Source organism: Bubalus bubalis, chromosome 3, assembly GCF_019923935.1.
Source record: "Bubalus bubalis isolate 160015118507 breed Murrah chromosome 3, NDDB_SH_1, whole genome shotgun sequence".
NCBI lineage: Eukaryota > Metazoa > Chordata > Mammalia > Artiodactyla > Bovidae > Bubalus > Bubalus bubalis.
The window spans coordinates 25,280,351-25,302,570 of record NC_059159.1 but is presented as its reverse complement, the minus strand read 5'-3'; the positions used below and the strand labels follow the sequence as shown (position 1 = coordinate 25,302,570).

At 49.7% G+C, this 22,220-nt stretch overlaps 2 protein-coding genes across 2 annotated transcripts; one reads left to right on the top strand and one right to left on the bottom strand.

Moving 5' to 3' along the window:
• Positions 1-5,442: 5,442 nt before the first annotated feature.
• Positions 5,443-9,471, top strand: HOXB13 (homeobox B13). Its single transcript, XM_006049704.4, has 2 exons — positions 5,443-6,343; positions 7,222-9,471. The coding sequence occupies exons 1-2, from the start codon at positions 5,527-5,529 to the stop codon at positions 7,473-7,475; spliced, it is 1,071 nt and encodes a 356-aa protein (XP_006049766.4). The 5' UTR covers positions 5,443-5,526; the 3' UTR covers positions 7,476-9,471.
• Positions 9,472-9,497: 26 nt separating this feature from the next.
• PRAC2 (PRAC2 small nuclear protein) lies at positions 9,498-11,624 on the bottom strand. The gene is made up of 3 exons (XM_044938430.1): positions 11,559-11,624; positions 10,854-10,982; positions 9,498-10,243 (listed from the first exon to the last, which is right to left on the bottom strand). The coding sequence occupies exons 1-3, from the start codon at positions 11,622-11,624 to the stop codon at positions 9,938-9,940; spliced, it is 501 nt and encodes a 166-aa protein (XP_044794365.1). The 3' UTR covers positions 9,498-9,937.
• Positions 11,625-22,220: the final 10,596 nt, after the last annotated feature.

Below are 22,220 nucleotides of genomic sequence, written 5' to 3'. Positions count from 1 at the left end.
GCTGAGTCTCTGAGAGCCCTAGAAGCATCTACAAACCCCAAAGGCATTGGCTGTGGGCTCCCATTTGAGGAACCCACCCTTGAGAGTGTGTGTAGACAGTGGGGAGGCTGGAGGGCTCTGGGGAACTACAGGATGAGGGGTGGAGGAAGTGATCTCCAGCACCAGTTTTGTCCCATTTAATGGGTTACTGAAGAGCTTACACCCTGGGCCTGAGTGTCCCAACTGAGTCAGTACATGTCGGTTGCCTCACAGAGGCCAGGTCGTAGGGCTGGGGCTCCCTCGAGGACCTAATAACTGTGCCCTGTCCTAGACCCGTGCAGAATAATCAGTGGTGAGCCTAGAAGCCTCTTGCTGACTCCCTCCATGACTTTCCTCCTAACTAACGCCCTCAACCTCCAGTAATCGTCCCTTCCCTGCTCCTGCCTGCGCACCACCCTTGTGTCCAAAGTGAACAGTGACTCAGACTTACAGGGAAGCTGATCCAGCCCTTCCCTCCTTACACAGGGCAGATAGAAAAATGGAGGTGCAGAGAGGGGAGATGACATTGCCCACCACGCCAAGCTAGATTAGACCCTTGCCTGAGACTTGTGCTCCCATTCCTGATGGTTGGGGCCAGATGTCACTGGGCTTCTCTGGGTTGGGGTTGCAGGCAGGTGACCTGGTTGGCCTCCCAGCAAAGCGTACTTTCCCCACAGCTTTACTCCCATCCCTTCTCGCTCTCCACCTCCCTCCCTTGGCTCTTGGCCCCACTCACGGTTCCCGGCTCAACGATTCTCTGGTTTCTGGGCTTCTGGGCGCCATCAGGACCATGGCAGCGACGTGGCTGGCACTAGCTTCTCCCCTTAGCAGACAGTCTTTGATCGCTCCTCAGATCCACTTGCTGGGTGGTGAAGGCCTAATAGGCTCTAATTTCTGGATCCTCAGCCTCAGCGTCTGAAGCATTTGCGTTTGTCCTGAGAGGGTCCTAATCCCAAGGATGTCGCAGGGCTGACAGGGTGAGAGGGACATGGAAGTGAGAGTGGCCTCCTCCCGATCAGCTGGGCTTCCACTCTCTGCTCTTGTAGCTCCCAGACTCTGCTGTCGTTTTGTCCAAAACATTTTCCTGTGAGGCCTGGCCGGAGCCTGACTGATTTCACAGAGAAGGACCCCAGTGGCCTGTTATCCCCAAACAGGCCCAGTTGTTCAGGCTGGCTGGCGACTGGGCTCCAGGACCACTCTGCAAGGTACCCGCCAAGGTCAGACTCTGGCAGTGGGGAGCCCCCGGCAGGCTCTATGCCGACCTCCGAGAACAATGGAAAATTGGGAGGGCCAGGAAAGGGGTAGAGAAAAGTGAAAAGGGAAATAAGAGGGAAAGAAATAGAAACAATAAAATAGATGAGAGGGAAAGACAGAAAAGGAGGAGGGAAGGAAAAAGGAGAAAATGAAAGAAAGAAAAGTGAGAGGATGAAGAAGCAAACAAAAGAAAAAAGGTGTATGCGAGTCGGAGAGCAAGAAAGGAACCAAGGGAAAAATAAAGGTAATCGGCGGTGGGGGTGGGGAGAAAGTAAGCAGTAAAGACGTTAAGAAAGAAAATATGAATGTCCCCAAAGCAATATAACCAAAATTGAAGGAGAGAAAGGCAGAAAGAAGAACACAAATATAAAAAGGAAAGAAAGATATCAAAAGACTAAAGACGGATGAAAGAACATAGAGACAGAAAGAAAGGATGGAAGAAAAGCCCAAAGAAAGGCGTGGACCCTGTTAGCCCATTTTCGTGAAATCAAGTAATCAACCTCCTCAAGCAGTTCGGCCAGGCCCGCGCAGTCTAGCCGGCCAGCGGAGCCCGGACCTTTCTAGAGACGCTGCGAATTCTCATTTTTCATCACGACCGACCTGAAAGCCGCGGAACCGCGTACATTCCTCCAGGTGGGAGAACGAAGACACCGAGAGCTCACTTAGTTTTACAAAATAAACCATAATTTAACAAATGGCCCAAGCGGGGCGGGTGGGCTTCTCTCGACCCCCTCCCCATTGTCGGCTGCCCGGAGCCCCGGCTCCGCGGGCGCTGACAAGGAGGTGCCAAGTCCCGATGGCCGGAACCCCTGCGGCCGCGCTCAAAGGCCTGGCTGTAAAGGTCATAGGCGGTCTGTGGGGCCGCTCTGAATGGGCTCCCGGAGGTAAACAGACTCTTAACTTTCAACTTGGCCTTGACCTTCCAGGAGGTGTCTGGCCGGTATGTAAAGGAGCCGCTGAGGCTTTTCTGCGAGTTTGGCTGGGTCAGTAAACGGGGTTGGGGATCGGGGAGGCTCAGGGGTCCTGAGGATCTGTCTGGAGGCTCCCAGCAGGACAAAAAGGAATCTGTGGGGCTGAGGGAAGGGCTGGCTCAGCCCAGGCGGGTGGGGAGGTCGGGGTGCCTTGGCTGTTCTAAATTCCGCCCTCAACTCTAGCGCTCAGGAAGGATACTGAGGTGCTGAGCCTCAGGTTCTGTACGTGGGAACTGCAGGCTTACTCAAGGCTGAAAGAGGCAAGTAAGAAGGGACCAATACTCGTTAGGGAAACTGTTCTTTTCTTTTCAAATAAAAACAGGTGGCTTGTAGTTCATTGGAAACGGAGACACATACAGAAACACAAATAGAACCCATTTATTCCGTTTATGAAATGCTTTCATGTGCAAAAACTCTTCACAGCATTCCTGAGGGATAGAAATTACTGTGCCCTTGAGAATACATAATTTTACAGATAAGGAGACTTACTCTGCTTTACTTGACTCCAGTTGAGGTCTATGACAGGTCATAACATGTTTGCAAATACATAAACATATACAGAAAATGGGAGCACATGCACATATGTTAATATGATATTTGAAACTGTTCCCTAGAATCTACTAGATGCTAAATAAATTGTAGAGCAAAACAGAAACACCACCCCCCCCAATAGTATTTATTTGTATTGAATTGTATCTGTTTCCATAGAGGTCTCCAGCACAGTTGGTGAGCTTCTCCAGGGCAAGGTTTGAGTTGGTCTTCTCTGTATTCTACAATGATGCAGGATTACATGCATTCAGCTGCTTATTTCCATAAGACATAGATAAGAACATTAATATCCAAAAAGCACAATGGCAGGCAACATTGCTATGAATCTTGAAATTTTTGTATTTAATTATGTTCCTTCTAAAAAATAGAGATAAGCTGATGTAATGTGAAGAAATAACCCCATGTACATCTTGAATTCTTATGGTGAACATACCCATGTAACTAGCACATAGATAGAGATCTGAGATCCAGAACATTTCCAGCCTTATGTCACCTCCTAGTCAGAAGCTCCCCTTCCCAAGGCAATCTATTCTGACCTCTATCACCATAGATTTGATTTAGGCTATTCTTGATTGAACTGCATAGAAATAGAAGCATACAAAATTTGCTCTTTTGTGTAGCTTCTTTTACCCACCTATCTGTGCAATTTATCTATGTTGTGTGTAGCAGTGTTTTTTAAAATCGCTGTGTAGCACTATTGTGAACATTTGGGTTGTTTGTATTTTTGAGCTATAATAAATAAAGCTGCTTTAGATATTTTAGTACTTGTCTATTGATGGATATAAACATTCATTTCTGTTGGGTATATTCCCAGGAATGGAATTGATTTATCTATTTATAAAATTTAGGGATCTATTCATGCCTGTGTTGTCATCTACTAAGCAAAAAGCAGTAAAAAATTCTTAGTCGTTAGGTTAAAATCCTGTTATTTCTACCTTTCATAATCAGACAAGCAAGAAGCTATAGCAAGAAACTGGAAAGCATCAAAGAGACATCGCCTCCCTTTTCTCTCCTGTTGTTTTCAAATACAACAAAATCCAGTGAGGATTTCATGCTTGGTGTCTTCAATTATCAGCAGTGGTCACTGAAAGTGAGCTATGCTCTTCCCTACAGCCCCGCAACTTGGAGCAAATCTGGTTGCATGGGCCCTTTCCTGAAAGATAGCTCAAGTTCAGGCTCAGGTTACTGAGCGGGTATGGCCAAGCCCACCTAGAGTGCAGAGTAGTCTGTTCTATAAAATTGCCATGACCTTCGTGTAGAATGCAAAAGTTCCTGTCTTCTCAAAAAAACCTGTGAGTTCTAGAAAAAGTGAACCCAGAAGATTTGATTTAGGAGGGGTAGTGATGGAAACAAAATCTCTGAAGACAGATCTGTGGGGGAAAAAAAAAAATGGTTTGGGGCTTCTGCCTTGCACTGCACAATAGTTCCCGACAGATGGGCCTCAGATAATTCCTCCAGTGGTTGAGATTCCCTCTCCCATGCCCTCTTCCTCCTTAGGAAAGGGAAAGCCTGGAGGAAGCAGATAGGGGTCCTGGGTTTTCTGGTCCTAGGCTTGGGTGGGAGTGTGCCAAGACCAGGGTGAGTTTTCTGGGCCCCGTGGAATGTAGGAGAGGACAGAGAGACTGGGTACTTCATAAGGGCCAGGCTTCTGTATTCTTGGGATCCAGATTCCCCTGAAACTAGTTATTTACCAGTTAGCCAGGCCTGGTTTTCTGGAAATAATCTTAAATTCCAGAAAAGGGGGGAAAGGGTTTATCTTTTCTGACTGGTACTTCAGGATTTTATAACATTTTCTCTCAAACCCATCCTTCAACTTCTCCCCCTTACTGTGTGTCTCTGGATCTCATTTTCCTGCTCTTTCTCTGCCTCTCTCTGAATATACAGGTCGTATGTGACATCTTTCCATATTTCTTTATCCATCCTAAAACGGAAATCCAGACCCCCTTTTACAGGCCAGGACCAGAAGCTCCATTTCCGCTTCAGGTCTGAACCTTTAGCATCTCCAATTCTCATGTCTCCTTCGGAGTCGGTGTCTCGCTCCCTTTCCTTTCCACCCCTCTTCGAATCCGGAGCTTTATAGGCTACGGGCGCTAGCTAGGGTCTCTGGGGAAGAGGCGTCCTAGGCACTTCCCGAGGTCCAGGAGTAGCTTATTACTGCGCATCCAGAATGGGAGGGGCACCTGGAGTGAACTGGGATGTTAGTACTGGGACCCCAAAGCAAGGAACTTCCAGAAATATCCCTTAACTCCCATTTTCTAGCCCCTTCTGGCTCAGGCGCATTCCCGGGTTTTTCCTTTCAGGCTCAGAGCGGCCTCCAGGCCCCACCCTCAACTTCCCTTCCCGCTACGAGATGGACACTTTATAGGGAGAGCTTTTTATTCTCTCGTTAAACCTGCCAAAGCACGGGAGACAGCCAGGGAGGGAGAGTAGGCGACAGAGGTGGGGCTGGCTCCGTCTCTCCTCTCCCGCCTCCCCACCCCCGACGTAGCTGGGTTGTTCCAAACTGGAAAGCGGCGGGAAGACACCCCGTCTCTTTTCTCTCGCTTTCAAATGCAATTAAAAAAAAAAAAAAAAGCCGAGGGAGAAAGAGAGGAGGGAGGAGAGGGAGAAGGAGGAAGGCGGGGAGAGAAGAAAGGAAGGAGGAGGGAGTGAGCAAGGGAGCGAGGGAGGGTGTGGAGGGAAAAGAGAGAGAGCGGGGGTAAAGTATTTTCGCAATTTCTGCAGTGAAGATTTTATGAGCTTCTCTCCGCCGGCCTCAGCCAATCAGCCCGCGTGCCCGGGCACCTGCGGCTCCTGCGTCACGACGGCCGGGCTGAGCGAATGCAGGCGCCCAGCGAGCTGCCAGCGATTTAAAACGCTTTGGATTCCCCGGGCCTGGGTGGGGAGAGCGAGCTGGTCCCCCCAGTATTCCCCACCCCCAGCGCCTCATGAGCCGATCCTCGGCCCCATGGAGCCCGGCAATTATACCACTTTGGACGGCGCCAAGGAGATCGAAGGCTTGCTGGGAGCCGGAGGGAGTCGGAACCTGGTCACCCACTCCCCACTGACCAGCCATCCAGCGTCGGCGCCTACATTGATGCCTGCTGTCAACTACGCCCCCCTGGATCTGCCAGGCTCTGCGGAACCGCCAAAGCAGTGCCACCCATGCCCCGGGGTGCCCCAGGGGGCGTCCCCAGCTCCGGTGCCTTACGGCTACTTTGGAGGCGGGTACTACTCCTGCCGAGTGTCCCGAAGTTCGCTGAAGCCCTGTGCCCAGGCGGCCACCCTGGCCGCCTACCCTGCGGAGACTCCCACATCCGGGGAGGAGTACCCCAGCCGCCCCACCGAGTTTGCCTTCTACCCGGGATACCCGGGACCCTACCAGCCTATGGCCAGTTACCTGGATGTGTCCGTAGTGCAGACTTTGGGCGCCCCGGGTGAGCCTCGTCATGACTCCCTGCTGCCTGTGGACAGTTACCAGCCCTGGGCCCTTACGGGTGGCTGGAACAGCCAGATGTGTTGCCAGGGAGAACAGAACCCCCCAGGTCCTTTCTGGAAGGCAGCATTTGCAGGTAAGCTGCTCTGGATGCCCTTGGTGCTGAGTGTGGCGGTGTAGACCCTGCCTGGATGGGTCTTGGGGCTGGTCAGGAGGAGCTTGGTTCTCCTTGGTTGGCTATTAGGGCTCTGAAGGAGGGTCCAGGCAGTTAGAGAGCCTGGTTGAAGGCCCCAGAGGGTCAGTGTGAGGGGTCTGAGCTGGGTGCTATTTGAATCCTGAGGCCCACCAGGTCCCTGATCTCCCCGGGGGGCCTTGGGACCAGCCTTTCAATATGTCGGAGTGCTTGACTCTCTTTGCTGTTGTTTGGGACTTAGGGTGTTCCTGCCCAGTAGGACCCCAGTTTAATTCTTCTCAATTCATTGAGTGTGGGGGTGCAGCTGGGTGGGAACAGAGGAATTGGTTGTTCTGTAAAGAATACAACCCTTTACTTTCTCTCAGATGAGTTTTTCAGTTTCCAAAGAGAAGTGTAGATTTCCTGCAGCCATGACTTAGGTGTGTGCATTGGTGCATGTGTGTGTTTGTGTGTATGTGTTGGGAGTAGGGGCAGAAATGTGTTCCCTCCTGTACAGAATTTGCTTGTAGTATCTGTAAGAGTGGTCAAGAGTTGGAAAATGCATATGAGGGTGGACATATGCAGTCTAGGTGGGCTGGGTGTGTTTGCAGACTGCGGGCGTGAAGGCAGTGATGAGTGAGGTGGCCTGCAGAAATCTCCTCTTTCCAAGGCTGGGTGGATCAGGAAACCAACCAGCTGGAAGCGGAGGTGTCCTCTTGTGCTTTGGGTGACCTGAATGCTCTTGTAGGATAACCTAGGTTGTGGGGCCTGGGTCAGACTCTGCCTGGGCTTGCGCCAGGCCGTGGTTTGAGCATGTCTCTCTCTCCCTCCCTCTCCCACAGACTCAAGCTCGCAGCATCCGCCTAAGGGCTGCGCCTTCCGTCGAGGCCGCAAGAAGCGCATTCCCTACAGCAAGGGACAGTTGCGGGAACTGGAGCGTGAGTATTCGGCTAACAAATTCATCACCAAGGACAAGAGGCGCAAGATCTCTGCTGCCACCAGCCTCTCAGAGCGCCAGATCACCATCTGGTTTCAGAATCGCCGGGTCAAGGAGAAGAAGGTCCTCGCCAAGGTCAAAACCAGCACTACTCTGTGAGGGAGCTCCCTGGCTCTGGCTGGGAGGGGGAGGGGAAGTTGGGGTATCCTGGTGAGACCAGGAGCCTGCCTTGGCCAAGCTGGGGCCCCAGACTCTGCTTGAGAGGCTCCCAGAAGTGACACTCTTCCCAGGCCAATGTTCCTGGGCTGTTCTTCAGAGACAGTCTGGATACGCCATGGATCCCAAAGAGCCAGCAAGGCCCAGAGTTACAGCCCAGTCCACCAGGTAACACTACCCAAATGACCTTGTCCCAGTCATAATCATTCATTCTGGCAGTTGCAATAATCACCATAACCAGTACCAGTTGCCATGATAATTAGTATCATATATTCTATCTAGAGCTCTGTAGAGCACTTTTAGAAACTGCTTTCATGGATTGAGCTGATCATGAATAAACTTGGAAGGAGACCAGTGACAGGACAGCTTCCTCTGGAACCTCTTCCATTTCCAAAGCCTGTCCCCATCGCAGTGAAGGCAGGGGAGACAAGAAATGGTAGATTTACCCCTGTAACTACCGTTGCCCCTTTAGCATTTTTTCTAAGATGGCAGCTAGGAGGATGGCCAACGCTGGGGGGTACCTCTCCCTCCCTCCCTGCCCATCCCCTAGACTGTACCCACTGGTCTCAGAAGTCCATGTGCCTAACTCTTCAGTTTCGGCCCTGTGTGAAAATGAAGCCAGTGGACTGCCCTCCAGGGTGTGTTCTTTCTTCCATAGAAATGGGGTTTGAGAAAGTGCCTGGATAATTCACCAGTTCCTCTCCAAAACTTTCCAAGCCTTCCCTTAATGTTTCTGGTGGTTCTGGCCAAAGGAGGTAGGTCGTGGTTCATTGGGCATTTGGGAGCTGCATGAAATAGACATTTGTGGCCCTGTAAACAGCCCCTTACGCACAAATGATTGCAGAATGAGGGGAATAAGTAGCCTATCCATGGCAGGCACATCCCAAACACACTTGTATAGCCTAGAAGGAGAAAAGATGAATATGGCTCGTTCACTACCCATTTCTCCTCTGCTTGCCTGCCGGTGACACCAAGGAGCTTCCGAGTCTCAGGCCTTGGAGTCTCAGGCAGGCTCTTTGCCGAGTGAAAGAACCAGGGGTGGCAGAAGCCCCCAAAAGCCAGTGTCAGAATGGGGAACCGCAGGCCGCGGGGACAATAGTGGGCACAGACTTTTTCCTTTCCTTTGTGCTGGTTCAGTCCACATACACTGATTCTGGGGGAGTGGAGGACAGTTTGGCACCAACCCTGTTTTCCACAACCACGTAGACAGTATGCGAATAGTGCGGAGTTCCAGAAACCTGGGGCAGACCTGCTGTTCGCAGAGCCGGGGGAACCTGAAGTCGTGTACCTAGGCCGGGACTAGACGCGACCTTGTCTGCGCGGAACATCAGCGGGGCTGAGCTGGATCTTCCCGCAGCCCGGGCTGGCGGGTTCTGTCAGCCTTCCGGCGATCGAACGCACAGGAATGAAGTGGAGAAGACGGGCCGCCAGACCCACGTTCCGAGCCTCCTTGCAGCCGGCAGTCGGGAGGCAAGCATCCGGAAGGGTCCCCGGCCACGTCTCGACGGCCGCTCCATCTCAGAGCGGACTCCTTTTCCAGGAAACCCCGAGTTGGCGGCCGCAGCCGAGCAATTCGAGTCGGGTGGCATCCCAGTCCTGGCTCTTCTAGGAAGACTCTTCTAAGTCTTCCAAATCCCACCCCCGCCCCCACCTTTTTTTTCTTTTTCAACCAAAGAGGATTCTAAAGCTGACGGGGAGAAAAAGCCCCGACTGGCAGTGACCCTCCCTCCCTGGGTCTTCTTAGATAGTGGGTGTGCTTGGGGAAGGGAAAGGTGTCAAGTTCGTGATTTACACAGCCTTTCCAAGCCCCGTGGTCCAGTTTAAGCTCCCTGGTATCGCGCCTCGCCCAGAGAAAAGTTACTTTCTGCTTTCCACGTTCTCCTTCAAGCGAAGTCCCAATCTTTAATAATTTTTAATACCGCGAACTCCGAAGGTTAGTGGGTGCAGTCCCCCTCCCTTGCCGCTTCAGAAATTGAGAGACTTCAGGACAGATAGGCCTATGGGTAGGTGGCGTGTGGGACAGATGGGGGAGACCGCGCGTGGTGCTTGCTCCCTACAGAGGGAGGGGAAAGGCTTTAGGTTACCACTCGGACTTCCCGAGGTGACTTCGGGAGGTCTGCAGTCAGGGGCCTCGAGACTTTGAATTCCCGGGGCTCTAATGCCTCCATTCCGTTATCAAGGACTTCAAGTTTCCGGGCTCCTCTGTTATGCTCTCGCAACAATTTTAGAACAAACAAAAGATGTGGGATTTTAGATTTCTCCCTCTACCAACGTGAGTTTGGCCTATTAAAAAGTCAAGGGCGCCCCCTTCCGGCAGAATCTCGCCATTTCAGATAAATTTGCCAGTCGGCTCAGCTTTTTCACAATCCCTCAACTGAGCCTCTGGCTTCCGAAAGCCTGGGGACTCAGGCCTCCAGGGTTGGGGAATTCGTAGCCGCGTGTGAGAGCGCTCGGACCCGGAGTCGCCTGAAATTGGGCCAGGGTACTGGCAAATGTATCAACCCAGCGGCGGAGAGACCCAGGAGGAAGGCTAGGAGGGCAGCAAAAGAGATCTCTAATAGAGAAAAAACAGGGTGGCCAAGGCACCCGGAGCAAGGCTGTGGCGCCATAAGCCCTCGGTCCAGGTCTTCATTCCACTGGCGTATTTTATTTATCTTCCTCGCCAGAACAATTCGCTGCGAACCTCTCTCGCGCTTCCCCTCGCCCCGAGTCATTTACTTGTATGGAATCTGTGCCCCCCAAAAAAATCATTCAATTTTGCTTTGTGTTAAACCCTTTTATGTAACTTCTTTCCAAACACCAATGTTACTACCGAGGCGAATTATATCCCTTTCCACCGAGACCATTTAAAAATCTTTCACTAATTTGTGTCTAAACTACAACAAAATCCATGTATCTACATTTACTTGCCTGCAGCTATTAGCTTTTTAAATAGGGCCACTTTAAGCTATTAATACAAGAGTGTTTCGCTAACATTTAGATTGAAATGCGTGAATATAACGTTCTCAAATAGGTAAATTCAGACATTTTCATGGACAAATAAACGCAGAGGCGCACAGACACACACCGGGAAACAGACCGGGTGTCTTTTCACCAACGAGGCGCGATTTTACTCCGGGCCGCCCTCTGCGCCCACTCCCTTTCTCTGAGCGGAACTTCTCCGGCTCAGTCTCCGCAAACGTCGAAACAGGGTTGGAGGGTGGCGTCTACGCTGCTCCGGACCGAAATCACTTCCAGTTCCAAATCAGTTCAGTTCAGTTCAGTCGCTCAGTCGTGTCCGACTCTTTGCGACCCCATGAATCGCAGCGGATTTTATTAGGCCTCGAGAGGACGGATTAGACGGTAATGGTGGAAAAGAGCGTTGATAGTACCTCGGGAAGCTCTTTTCGAATCTAGGTTCTCGAAGCAGCCCCGCAGACAGCGAACCCGGGGCTCCAGCTCCGGGGTCCCCTACTGGCAAACGGGCAAACGCTCGCCGCCACCCTAGAACTCGCGAGGCCGCAGCCGGCGACTGTTGGCACCGCCGTGACCCCCGTCCCAGCCGCCCGCCCCCAGTTCCCCCTCCTTCCCCAGCTAGCCACCCCTGCTCTGAGTGGTTCGAGGACCAGTAGCTGCCCTGCGGCAGAAGAAAGGCCCAAATCAAGACACCCCAGTTCTCCGAACGGCGCGGCCCCCCTCCGCCAACGCGGAGCTGACGGCCCTCCGCTCCTCCAGCCCCCATTGATCCCCTTGATTAAAGTTTTACTCAAGGTCCTAAGTGCTGCACTTGTGTTAGGTTTCCTTCCGAGAGAACCCTCTGTGCCCGTCCCCTCTTCCGGTCTAATAGAAACACCAGAGCTTCAAACGTGATTTACACGAACCTGTTACCGTAAACTGGCAATAAAGCGCGGAGGCGGCTGCTGCGGAGGGGGCGAAGGGAGAGGTTCCGTTGTTTTTGAAAGAAATTTATAGTACATTCTCACCCACCTGAATACTCCCTCTCGGGGAAAGGGGGGGAAAGCAGAGGGGCCGCCCTCGTCCCCTCACCCGGCTGGGCCGGCCAGGCCCTCCCTCCAGGCGCTGGCCTGGGCCCGGGGAGAGATTTGAAAACATCCAATGCGGAACTGATGGCAGCCTTTCTTTCTCCGCTACCAGTTACTTTTGTGTAGAAAGCGGGTGGGGGTGGTCGGAGCAAACGGAAAAGGAGTTCCACCACGGCTCCCTCTTCCCTAAATGCCTTCAAAATGACGGAGAGGCCAGCGTTCAATCACCCTCGGGACGATGGGGAGGGAAAGGCCGCGTCTGCGGCGGACATGGCCGTTGAAGTTTCTGGCCAGTGGTTCCCGCCGCCCCTACCCCGTCTCTCCTCAACTCTTCATGGGAAGATGGAGGAAAGTGAGGGAAGGGGTCCCATTTCTGGCCTTTGAAGGAGGGAGGAGGCCAAGCGGCGCTGGCAGAGCCAGAGCGACCGGAAGACTGTCGCGAGACGCCGGGTTGGGGAGGCGAGGAGGCTGCAGCGGAGAGCGGGCGCTCCAGCCCCGAGGTGGGGAGCCGGGGGCTGTGCGCCCTCTGCTTGAGCCCCGCCCCAGGCTCTGCTGGGAGGGGGACCCTTGTGCGGCGCTGCGATCCTTACTCCTCTAGCCCGAGGTGCGCGAGAGCAGAGCCCTGCGCCACTCGGAGGCCGGCGCCGGCCCAGCTCCGAGCCTTGGAGCCCACCGAATTCCAGCCCTGGCCTTGGCAGAGAGAGCAAGAGTGTTATGCTCCCGTTTCTCATAGCAAGACCCACTCATTTTGCTACTTTCAAGAATGCGCTTCTCTCTAAAAAGGTAAACCCTCTGATTCGTGGGCCAAGGACCTTAAGCTCTTTTGTTCTGGGGATCCGCTGAGGGAGCCGTCGGGGAAGCAGGGGTCGTCCCCGGACTCTGGGGGACTCCGCGGTCACAGCGGGTAGGGAAGGGTGGGTTGTCAGGCTCTCTAAGAGGCCATTCAGCCGGGCGCCTCCTCGTTGTTTCCTAAAAAGGCTGGCAGCCGCCTGGGCAAAAAGGGACCAAGAAAGCTGCTTCGCAGCACGCGAGACGCGAGCGCGGCCTCAGCCGGGGAGAGTCTGGCTTGGGAGAGCAAGGCCCGCCCATAGGACCTTGTGTTTGTCTCCGACTGGATGGAATCTTGGTACAGACAAAATTAATATTATTGTTAATGTTGTTCTTATTTAAACTGTGATACTTTACAAAACATTTACTTTGAAAACTGGGTGAAAATTAACCCTGATTATAATGATTTATTAATGCACCCTTAAGGGAGAGGCTCTGGCCCTTTAAATCAGTGCAGCTTAGTCTCGCATGGCTGCCTTCCTTCTGCCATTCCTATGCCCTGTTGAGCTCTTTGAGTTCTGGGATCTGAGGAGCAACTAGAGGGGTTGCCCATGGCTGGCATATCTGCCCAGGGACTCAGAACTTGCACACAAGCAGCAGGGGGCCACGTGCCCATGTCTTCGGCCACTGACACTGCTAGCTTGTTGGTCTTGGGGGGCGCAGGGAACAAGGTAATCTACAGACCCACTCGGGACTCACCCAACCCTCCCTGCCCCCGCTGGTTCCTGCCCATGCCCTCTCAGAGCTACTGCCCGCACACAGACAAAACCCACTTTATAAAATCAGGACGTTGAGGCTAAGCCTTAGTTACTTGATCAGCATCACAGTCTAAGCAGAGCCCCCAAAGCAGGAGTTCTAAGGCCTAAGCTCTGTGGTCATCAGTGCAAGCGAACAGGAAGCCAAGCCTTTCCCCCACGCTCAACATACCTCTTCTCACAAGGTCTCTGTAGACACAAACTTTCTATCTGGAGCCATCCTTTGAGGCCACCGAGCTCCACTGGAAACCCCCGATTTGGATAAGTGCAACCACAGGGAATTAAACACAAGTGGAAATTTAGTTCAATCCATCACTCATTTATCGAGTGCCTTCTGCACTCAAAACCATCCCTTGAAGTGGAAGGCTGGAGGAGATACAGTGGAAATACAATCTCCCTTTCTACCGATTGCTCTCTGGCACTTTGCCTCTCAGTCGCTGGCAGATCTTGGGTCTGTAGTTTCTTCATATGTGACCTGAAGCCGGAGGACTGTATTCTGTGATCTCTGACATTGTAAGGTGGGTCAAACGCCCACTCAGGGGGAACGGAGACCGAGAACGATTCACTCTCACGGCATATGGAGAGGCTTTCTGGAACAACCTATGCTGGAGAAGGACCTGAAAGATGCTTAGAACACCAAATCCGGGTGGGAAGATGTGAGCAAAACTCGGGAGAGGGGGCAGAAGAGGCAGGTCTCTGAGGGAGAGAGGTCTGGACCTCGGCTCTGGTTAGGGTAGAGCGGGGAGGGAAGAAAGCAAGGGCGTCCTCATTGAGTCCTGGACGCTAGGCGAAGCCTGTGCAGTGCCCATTCAGACTGTGAGCGCCCGGCTCTTACCCAGGCGTGCACGCATCGAGTTGTTGGCGCCAGAGCTACGGACCGCACAGCTCAGGCCCCAGGCCGAGCCAGCTCTTGAAGAGAGAAATAGGTACCCGGAGTGGACTCTCAGCGCCCCATCTTAAATGGGTTCAGTCTGTCTCCCCCGCCTGAGACCTGACCTCGGTCTTTGTCTGGTTAAGTTCGTCGCCCTTCCCCCTCCAGGCAGAGTTCTGTCGTTGAACTTGAGCCAGGCCCTAAACATTCCTTCAGACCCCTGGGAGCAGGACCGAGACGGGGAGGGGGTGGAGGGAAAGGTGGCGGAAGAGGATTGTGGAAGGATCCGGAACGCCGGAGACCCGGCCTTCTCCCACCCAAGCCTGCATTGCTTTAGCCACGGGTTTCGGCTTTTTGTGTTCCGCGGAAACTTCGCCAGATTTGCATTTTAAAAATCCAATTATTGAGGCCTTATGGCAAGTTAGACCAATACTTTAGTCAAAATCAATGTTAATGGTAATTTTCATTTTCACTCATGCATAATTCATGCGCTCTATTTTTGACAGTAAAATTCCCCACACTTTAAAAAAATGACCTGGAAAGGCAAATGCGTTAAGAGCAAACGAATAGCTACAGCAGAGGAATTGTTAGAGGAGATTGAAGTAGGTCATCCCTAGGCCGTCCCCTCTATATTTTAAAAGCGCCCCTCCTTGGGCAGCACAACTCCAGCCGGCGGCCGACGAGCCCTGCTGGGCCCTGTATCCTCCCACGATCCGGAAGCTTAGCCTTGGTAAATGGGGCGCCCCCCATCCTTGGCCTGGGGAGCGCTCCGAGGGACCCAGGACTCCTGGCGCGTGCTTCCCTGGCGCCGGCGGAGGCTGCGCAGAGCGGCCTGCTGAGACCGTGTTAGTGTTTTTGTTTCCTCTTTTTCAAAAGAATCCAGGATCCCTAAACGAGGGAGGATAAAAGACGCGATCCCGGGGTCTTTTCCTGGCTCAGAAAAACCCACTTATAAGGGGGTACTGGGCGCGTTGGGCGGGCAGAAGATGAGGGGCAGCTCTGGGCTTCCCGCGAGGAGCCGGGGCAGCTCGGCGAGCGGCAGAGAAGGCACCAAACCCGGGCGAGCCTAAGACAAGCTCCGGTCCTCCGAACCTGAGGCCAGATAAAGTGCTCGAAGGCAAGTCGTCATCGGCAAACCGGAAAAGGGGCCTGAGAGAGCTGTCAGAACACAGCTCTCCGCGTTCAACTGCAGCTCCCTCCCCACCCCCACTTGGCTTTAACCTGTCGGAGGACTCGGACTGCGGAGGATTTTTGTCTCATTCTCCTTTCCCAGCCTTCGATCCCCAGGTCTCCGGGGCCCTGAAGGGAACTCAGCCAACCCCTCTCCCTTTGTCTGACCTTTGGAGGAAGGAGGCGTGGGCGCCTCGGTCAAGTTCACGGATCTAGCCGGCGTCTCTTAGGGCAAGTGGGGCCACCGCTGTCATCCGGATCCGGAGGGTCCTAAGCAGTCGGGATTGGGGGTGGGGTTGCGGGGGACGAAACTTCCAGAAAGTTTGGTCTTTAGTGTGCTGTTCAGTTCTCACATGCCCGCGCGCCCATCCCCTCAGCTCTGTAGAGGAAAAATAACTCCATCTGAAAGGAAGCCGTTTATTTGGAAAAATAAATGCGAGGGCCTCATGGAAGTGTGCTTCTCAGAAGGGTCTTAAGTCTTTGGCACTTGGGTAGTTTTTCGTTAGTTCTGTTCTGGCATTTATGAAAGTTAAGGGTTTGCAGTGTTTATTTGGTACAACCTTTTCTTCGGAATCTGATTTAGAGTAAAAGAAGCCGCATCTACACTGTGCCCCCAAAGCTTCAGATTAAACACATTGAAATAATTACCCCCAACATTCCAGCCCTTAAAAAAAAAAAGGAAAAAAATCTCGAAGTGGAAAATAAACCTTATTCGGGTAGCAGAAAATAGAACATGGGGCTTTAAATACACACAAACTCTAAAAACTTTTAATAAAAAACCCTCTGAATGTTTCCTCATTCTGCATTCCAGATCTCATGTTTTATAATTTGCAACCACTGTGATTTGTTACTTTTGTCTTTCCACTCCCCAACTTAGATATATATATATATGTATTCTATCTTGAGTCTAAAAACACACTATACATTTACTATGTTACAAGCAATTTCCCAACTTACTGCAGTCTTCTAAATGCCACTTAAAATACATAATATGAAACGAAATGAGTTGTCATCATTTAGCATTTCCCTAGTGTTGGTCATTTAGATTGTCCCCACATTTAAAAAGAAAACTTTTTTTTTTTTTCCTGGTTAGAAAAGTAACACATTTTCATTGTCAAGAATCTTTAAAATATTTAAAAATAGTATAAAGAAAATAAAACCACCCTATATCCTACCAACCAAAATTTACCAAAGTGAATCTTTTGTTGTATTTTCTTTGTATTTTTTTCCTTGCAAATATGTATAATTTCAAAATTCAGATTCCTTGTGAACATTTTTGAACTTTGCCTTTTAACTTAATATTAGAAGAACATTTCCCAGTGTCATTAACCATTTTTCAAAAACATCATTGTAATGATCGCATAGTATCCAGTGCACCATCATTTAGATAAGCATTTCTCTAATTATTGATCATTTCCATATTTACTGTTTAAAATAATTCATAAGAAAGAGAACACTGTTATGGCTCTACGTGTGTTTGGTAGGAAGATAAGAGTTGAATCTCCCTCAAATAGAGTGTTTCAAAAATTTTAGGTTAAAATTTCCCCCTCCTAGGTATCAGGTGAGAGGGAATGAAACTGGGCCTGCTAGAGTGCTGGAAATATTGTTTTGATTAAGATGGTGGTTCCACTGGTGTGTATTCATGTGAAAAAATCATTTGGCTGAACATTTAAGATTTGTGCAATTTACTTTTTAATTTTAACATTTTCCCCCATTCCTGAGAGTCTATATCTATTTACATAGAAAAGGAACAGTGCAGAAAATAGGTAGGTGGAGGAAGTGAGAAAGGAGTGGGGACCAACCCAAACTGGGGCTGTTCACCTTGTGCTGGGATATTTTCTTTAGTTCATAGAAACATGAAGTCAATATTGAAAAGCTAGTGATGGGGAGAAAACAAACAAACAAAGAACTTGGCCCTTCCCCCAACCCCATGTTAGGTAAAGACTTTTCAGTTACACTTATCTCACGTGGCTTTGAATTTTCCTTGCAAATAGAAGGTACTAATAAAAATAGGCTAGAAAAGGTTTATAAAGGCAGTTAAAATTAATGCGTAAATAACCAACCTCGCTAGCATGGTCACGTGAAACGGAAGTGGAATGCTTTACATATAATGAAATAAAAAGTAGAATTTCAGAAAGATTCATTTTGGATCTATTTTGTAACGCATATTTTCACTATAAAAGAAAGATAACAAGCTGAACTTGGAGGCGGCAGGGACAACTGCTCCCCCAAGGAGGATCTGAGAGGGAGTGGAGTGGTGTCTGGTCTGGTTTTATTGGCACGATCTTGTGTGATGCTGTGTGCTGGCCAGAACATATGCTTCATCCTTGGGATGCTAGAGGAGAAGAAAAAACCCCTTCAAACGACTTGTCACCACAGTTGCGTCCTGATGTGCTTCAGCTAGAAGACTGCTACAATCACTGCACACTGTTCAGCAGTGATTTTAATTTTTTTAATTGTTTTTTCACTTGGGATAAAGTTGGATTTTTAATATCTGATGAAGAAAGACATCACAGATATTTTTTCATGTTAGAGGAATATAGGGTGGGTGTTTTGGCTTTCCCTGATTTTTTGAGGTATAGCATTAATTCAGTAAAGTGCCTTAATCTTAAGTGTGTTGCTCAAGGAGTAATTACCCAAGTAACCACTGTTTAGAACAAGATATAGAACATTTTTGGCACCTCTGTGGGTTCTCTCCTGCCCCTTTCCAGTATAATATTCCAGAGATAGTTGCCATTCTGGTTTTTGTTGCTACGGATTAGTTTTGCCTGTTCTTGAACTTTGCATAAAGAGGCATACAGTACAGAGTACAGACCTCTTTTGTGTCTGGTTTATGTCACTCAACAAAATGTGCAATTAATCTGTGTTGTAGTGTGTATCAGCAGTTTATTCTTTTACATTGCTCTATGCTATTCCATTTCATTCACCTCTTTATGGACATTTGAGTTGTTTCTATTTTGGGCTATTATGAATATTCTTGAACAGATCTTTTGGTGGATAAATTGATTCATTTCCTATAGAATTTCTGGATTAGAGGGTAAGTATATGTTTAAATTTACCAGCTATGTGGTATTTTAAAAAATCAAATTATTGGGAATTCCCTGGTGGTCCAGCAATTAGGACTCTGTGCTTTCATTGCCGAGGGTGAAGGTGTGGGAACTAAGATCCTACAAGCCACACAGCGCAGCCAAATAAAGGAATAAAATTAAATTATCCATGGACCAGGCTTCCCTTGTGGCTCAGCTGGTAAAGAATCTGCCTGCAATGCAGGAGACCTGGGTTCCATCCCTGGGTTGGGAAGATCCCCTGAAGAAGGGAAAGGCTACCCACTCCAGTATTGTGGCCTGGAGAATTCCACGGACTGTATAGTCCATGGGGTCTCAAAGAGTCGGACACAACTGATCGACTTTCACTTCATGTCGCTTCATCCATGGACCAGTCCCAATTCCCCATAACTAGTACAAGTAGTGGGGCTTCCCAGGTAGCTCAGTGGTAAAGAATCCAGCTGCCAGTGCAGGAGACCAGGATTTGATCCCTGGGTCAGGAAGACCCCCTGGAGAAGGAAATGGCAACCCACTCCATTATTCTTGCCTGGAAAATTCCATGGACAGAGGGTCCTGGTGAACTATGGGTTGCAAAAGAGTAGGACTTAGCGACTGAATAACAAGTACAAGCAGTCAGATTTAAGAGCAAGAAAATCTAACATTAATGGAGTGGATATGATTACTTTTGCTTGAATTTCTAGAAAGAGCTTATTTTGAAGTCTTGATGACCTGGATCCTTGGGACAGCAGAGATTTGAGTTTGCTGACAGCAGAGCATCAAAACTCACGGCTCTGGTTCTTCCTGTAGCCTCCCTCCACTGATCCAGTCACATCTGCAAGTTATACCTACGTGGATGTCAACAAACTCCCCCCAAATGCAAGTGCAGTGAGTCAGGGCAAAGAAGAACTGTGACTGAGGTCAATGGTCAGGATCAGCAGGGCCCAGGGCTTAGTGCTAGAAGATGAAAGTGATTCTCTTGAGTCCTGATTTGGATGCTGAGTTATGACTTGGGGAATTTACAGCCCTGTGGTCTTTTAACAAGAAGCAATCTATCTTCCCAGGCAGAACTTCTATTACTGGTGACAGGTGCCCAGAGCCAGCTTATTAAAAACCATCCTTTCAACCCCCAAAGTGAACGTGCCGCAGTGTGTTGGAATGGAATGCTAATTTCCAGCTCCACATCCTAATCTGGGGCATGGAGAGAACACTATAAGACATATTCATATTAAGGAGAATGGAAACCCAGCATTATTTCTGCAGCGACACCCTTAGCCCAGGATCTGAGAGCATGAGGATCTGCCTGTATTTCCTGGGTCACATGCCCCCATCCCAGCAGGTCGACACAGCTCATAGGCTCTCACGTACTGCCTTGGGATGGCCCTGTTGTGTCCCTGAGACAGAGCTTACCTTGATGCTCAGCGGCTGTGGTAGAGTGGAGTGAGCACTGGATTTCCAGTGGGTGGGCTGGATTCAAGTCCCAAACTGTGGTGGAGGAACAAGACCTCTTACGTTTATAAGGTGCTTTTTAATTCTTCCAAGTACTTGTGTGCATTCACATCTTTTATCTCATGTGGTTCAGTGATGTACAAGGAGAGGGAAAGAATCTGCCCATTTTATAGAGGAAGTAAATGAATACCCTGGAGGCAGCACTTGTTTTTGGAGGTGAGAGGAGCCTCTACTCATTGGCTTTTTCCTCTAATTCTCTCTTGTGCAGCTTTTTTTTTTTTTTTTTTTTTGCCTGACCACACATATGGGATCTTAGTTCTCCAACCAGGGATCAAACTCAGGCCTCCCTGCCGTAGAAGCACAGAATCTTACTACTGGACTCCAGGGAAGTAGTAAGTCAGTCAGTCCAGTAGTAAGTCTCTTGTGCAGCTTTGAGAACAACTCTGAGAAATTTGAATGGCAAAAGGGGGGATATTTCACAGCGAACTCTCAGGGTTGAGCCAGTTTTTATGCCCCCACAGAGTTTCTCTACCCCCATCCAATATCCTGGATGATCTTCCTAACTGAGCTATCCAATTATCAATGAACTTTCTCTCACGCAGACCTGGGTGTGCTCTGGCCAAGTCACAGGGACACTTAAGGACATGGTCCGAATGGTCGAGTCAAGAATTAGCCATGAATTGAACCAAGTGCAGCTACTCGCACAGGACAGCTTGCCAAAAGAGATCTCATCTAAATGTTTGGAGTTGGGGCCATGGGGGCTGGGGGACCTGGTACTTAGACATGGCGAGGGATCTCCCCCAGAGGTGAAGTTGAATGTTCATTTTCAGCTGCAAAATATAAAAAAAATTCTGAGTTTTGGTTTCTATCTTAACAACTAACATGAATTTTGCATAGTTGCCATTAAATAGATGTTTTACAACTCTTTGTGGCTGATTTCACGAAGTGTTACACTTTACATCACTTATATAAAACTGCCCCAGAGTTTTGTTCCTCTGGGAATTTGGGGGGCACACGCTGTGTCCATCTTTCTGTCTCTTCTTACTCTGACACTCCACCTGGGACAACCTTATTTTCTTCAGACTCCTTCAAAATGAACACATCTAAATTTTCTGTTGTTTTAACATCTCAAGGCCCAAAAGAAAATGATGCCATTGTGTCTAATTGAATTTTTCATCGCATGTCTGGGCTATGTGGTCTGAGGCATGGGAGATCTGAAAACTTGCCACCACAGACTTTTGTCAAGTGTGTGTATAGGTGACAATCAAACCAGTTTCATCTCCTTGTCAGCATGGTCCAAGATGGGGCATTCTTGGCCTTACGGTCAGAACTACTTCCTAAGCCTTGGACCTAGGAATCAGCTGTCTCCCTTCCTAATGGCACATTCCTGGACATTAAGCCTTGGCTTTAAAACAAAGGATTCCCCATTCATGTGCAAAACAAGTATTTCCCTGGGGGAGCTTCTCCTTTAACCCAGTTGTCAGTAACTCCTTTAACCCAATTGTCAGTAACCGGAGAGCCTGATTGCTGTTTCATTTTAGAGATAATTTAGGTGATCAATATAAGCTCCTCCCCAACAAAAACATTTTGTCCTTGAGAAGGTTTCCTTGGAAGTGTTTCAATATGCCTCATTTACTATTTTACTGAATGTTTCTGTGGCCCCAAAATTTTCGGCAAAGTTCTCGGGTGAAAGTGTGACTCCAGGCTGGGAAGTCTGCCACCACGTTGCCAAGGGGTTTTCTAGTAGTAGTGCTGTAGGGGCCACCGCTGCCACCCTGACTCATTGAAGAGGCTGATGAGGTTCGCCCTGCGTTTTGTACCACACCTCAATCCATATCCTCTGATCTGTAAAAGCAGGAAACTGCAAAGCTGCTGGAGCATCTGGGGAGAAAGGAAGTGGGAATGAGGCATTCTCCCCCAGTCTTGAATCTTCAAAGGGAGAACCAGGTGTTGATACATCACCAAATCCCAGTTACCTGGAAAAGAATTCCCTGTCCTGGGCTTCTCTTGGCTAATCTTATGATCTAAAATCAGTCCTGAATATTCACTGGAAGGACTGATGCTGAAGCTGAAACTCCAATACTTTGACCACCTGATGCAAAGAACTGACTCATTGGAAAAGACCCTGATGCTGGGAAAGATTGAAGGCAGGAGGAAAAGGGGATGACAGAGGATGAGATGGTTGGATGGCATCACCGACTCGATGGAATGAGTTTGAGCAAACCCCGGGAGTTGGTGATGGACAGGGAGGCCTGGCGTGCTGCAGTCCTGGGGTCGCAAGGAGCTGGACACGCCTGAGTGCCTGAACTGAACTGAACTGATGCTGTTGGCAACATCACTTCACCCTCTCAACCTGGCACTTCTGCGGTCCTCAGTCCTGCTTTGGTTGATCCTTTCTGGCTGGGGGGAGCTAGAACTTAGAGAAAGATGTGAGCACTGTTGACCTTGAGATTCAGGGAAGAGGATGGCTTCTTTCAGGTTCTGGGTTTGCCTTCCATTCCACGATGTTCCAGAGAGACAGTGGGACAGAACTAAGAGGTTGTGGAACTCAG

Coding starts and splice junctions, on each gene's coding strand:
- HOXB13 (XM_006049704.4), top strand. CDS start 5,527: ATGAGCTTCTCTCCGCCGGCCTCAGCCAATCAGCCCGCGTGCCCGGGC. Junction 6,344..7,221: donor CTGGAAGGCAGCATTTGCAG/GTAAGCTGCTCT, acceptor CCTCTCCCACAG/ACTCAAGCTCGCAGCATCCG.
- PRAC2 (XM_044938430.1), bottom strand. CDS start 11,624: ATGTTTTCAAATCTCTCCCCGGGCCCAGGCCAGCGCCTGGAGGGAGGG. Junction 10,983..11,558: donor GGCCTGGCCGGCCCAGCCGG/GTGAGGGGACGA, acceptor GTTTGCCAGTAG/GGGACCCCGGAGCTGGAGCC. Junction 10,244..10,853: donor GTCTAATCCGTCCTCTCGAG/GCCTAATAAAAT, acceptor TACAAGTAAATG/ACTCGGGGCGAGGGGAAGCG.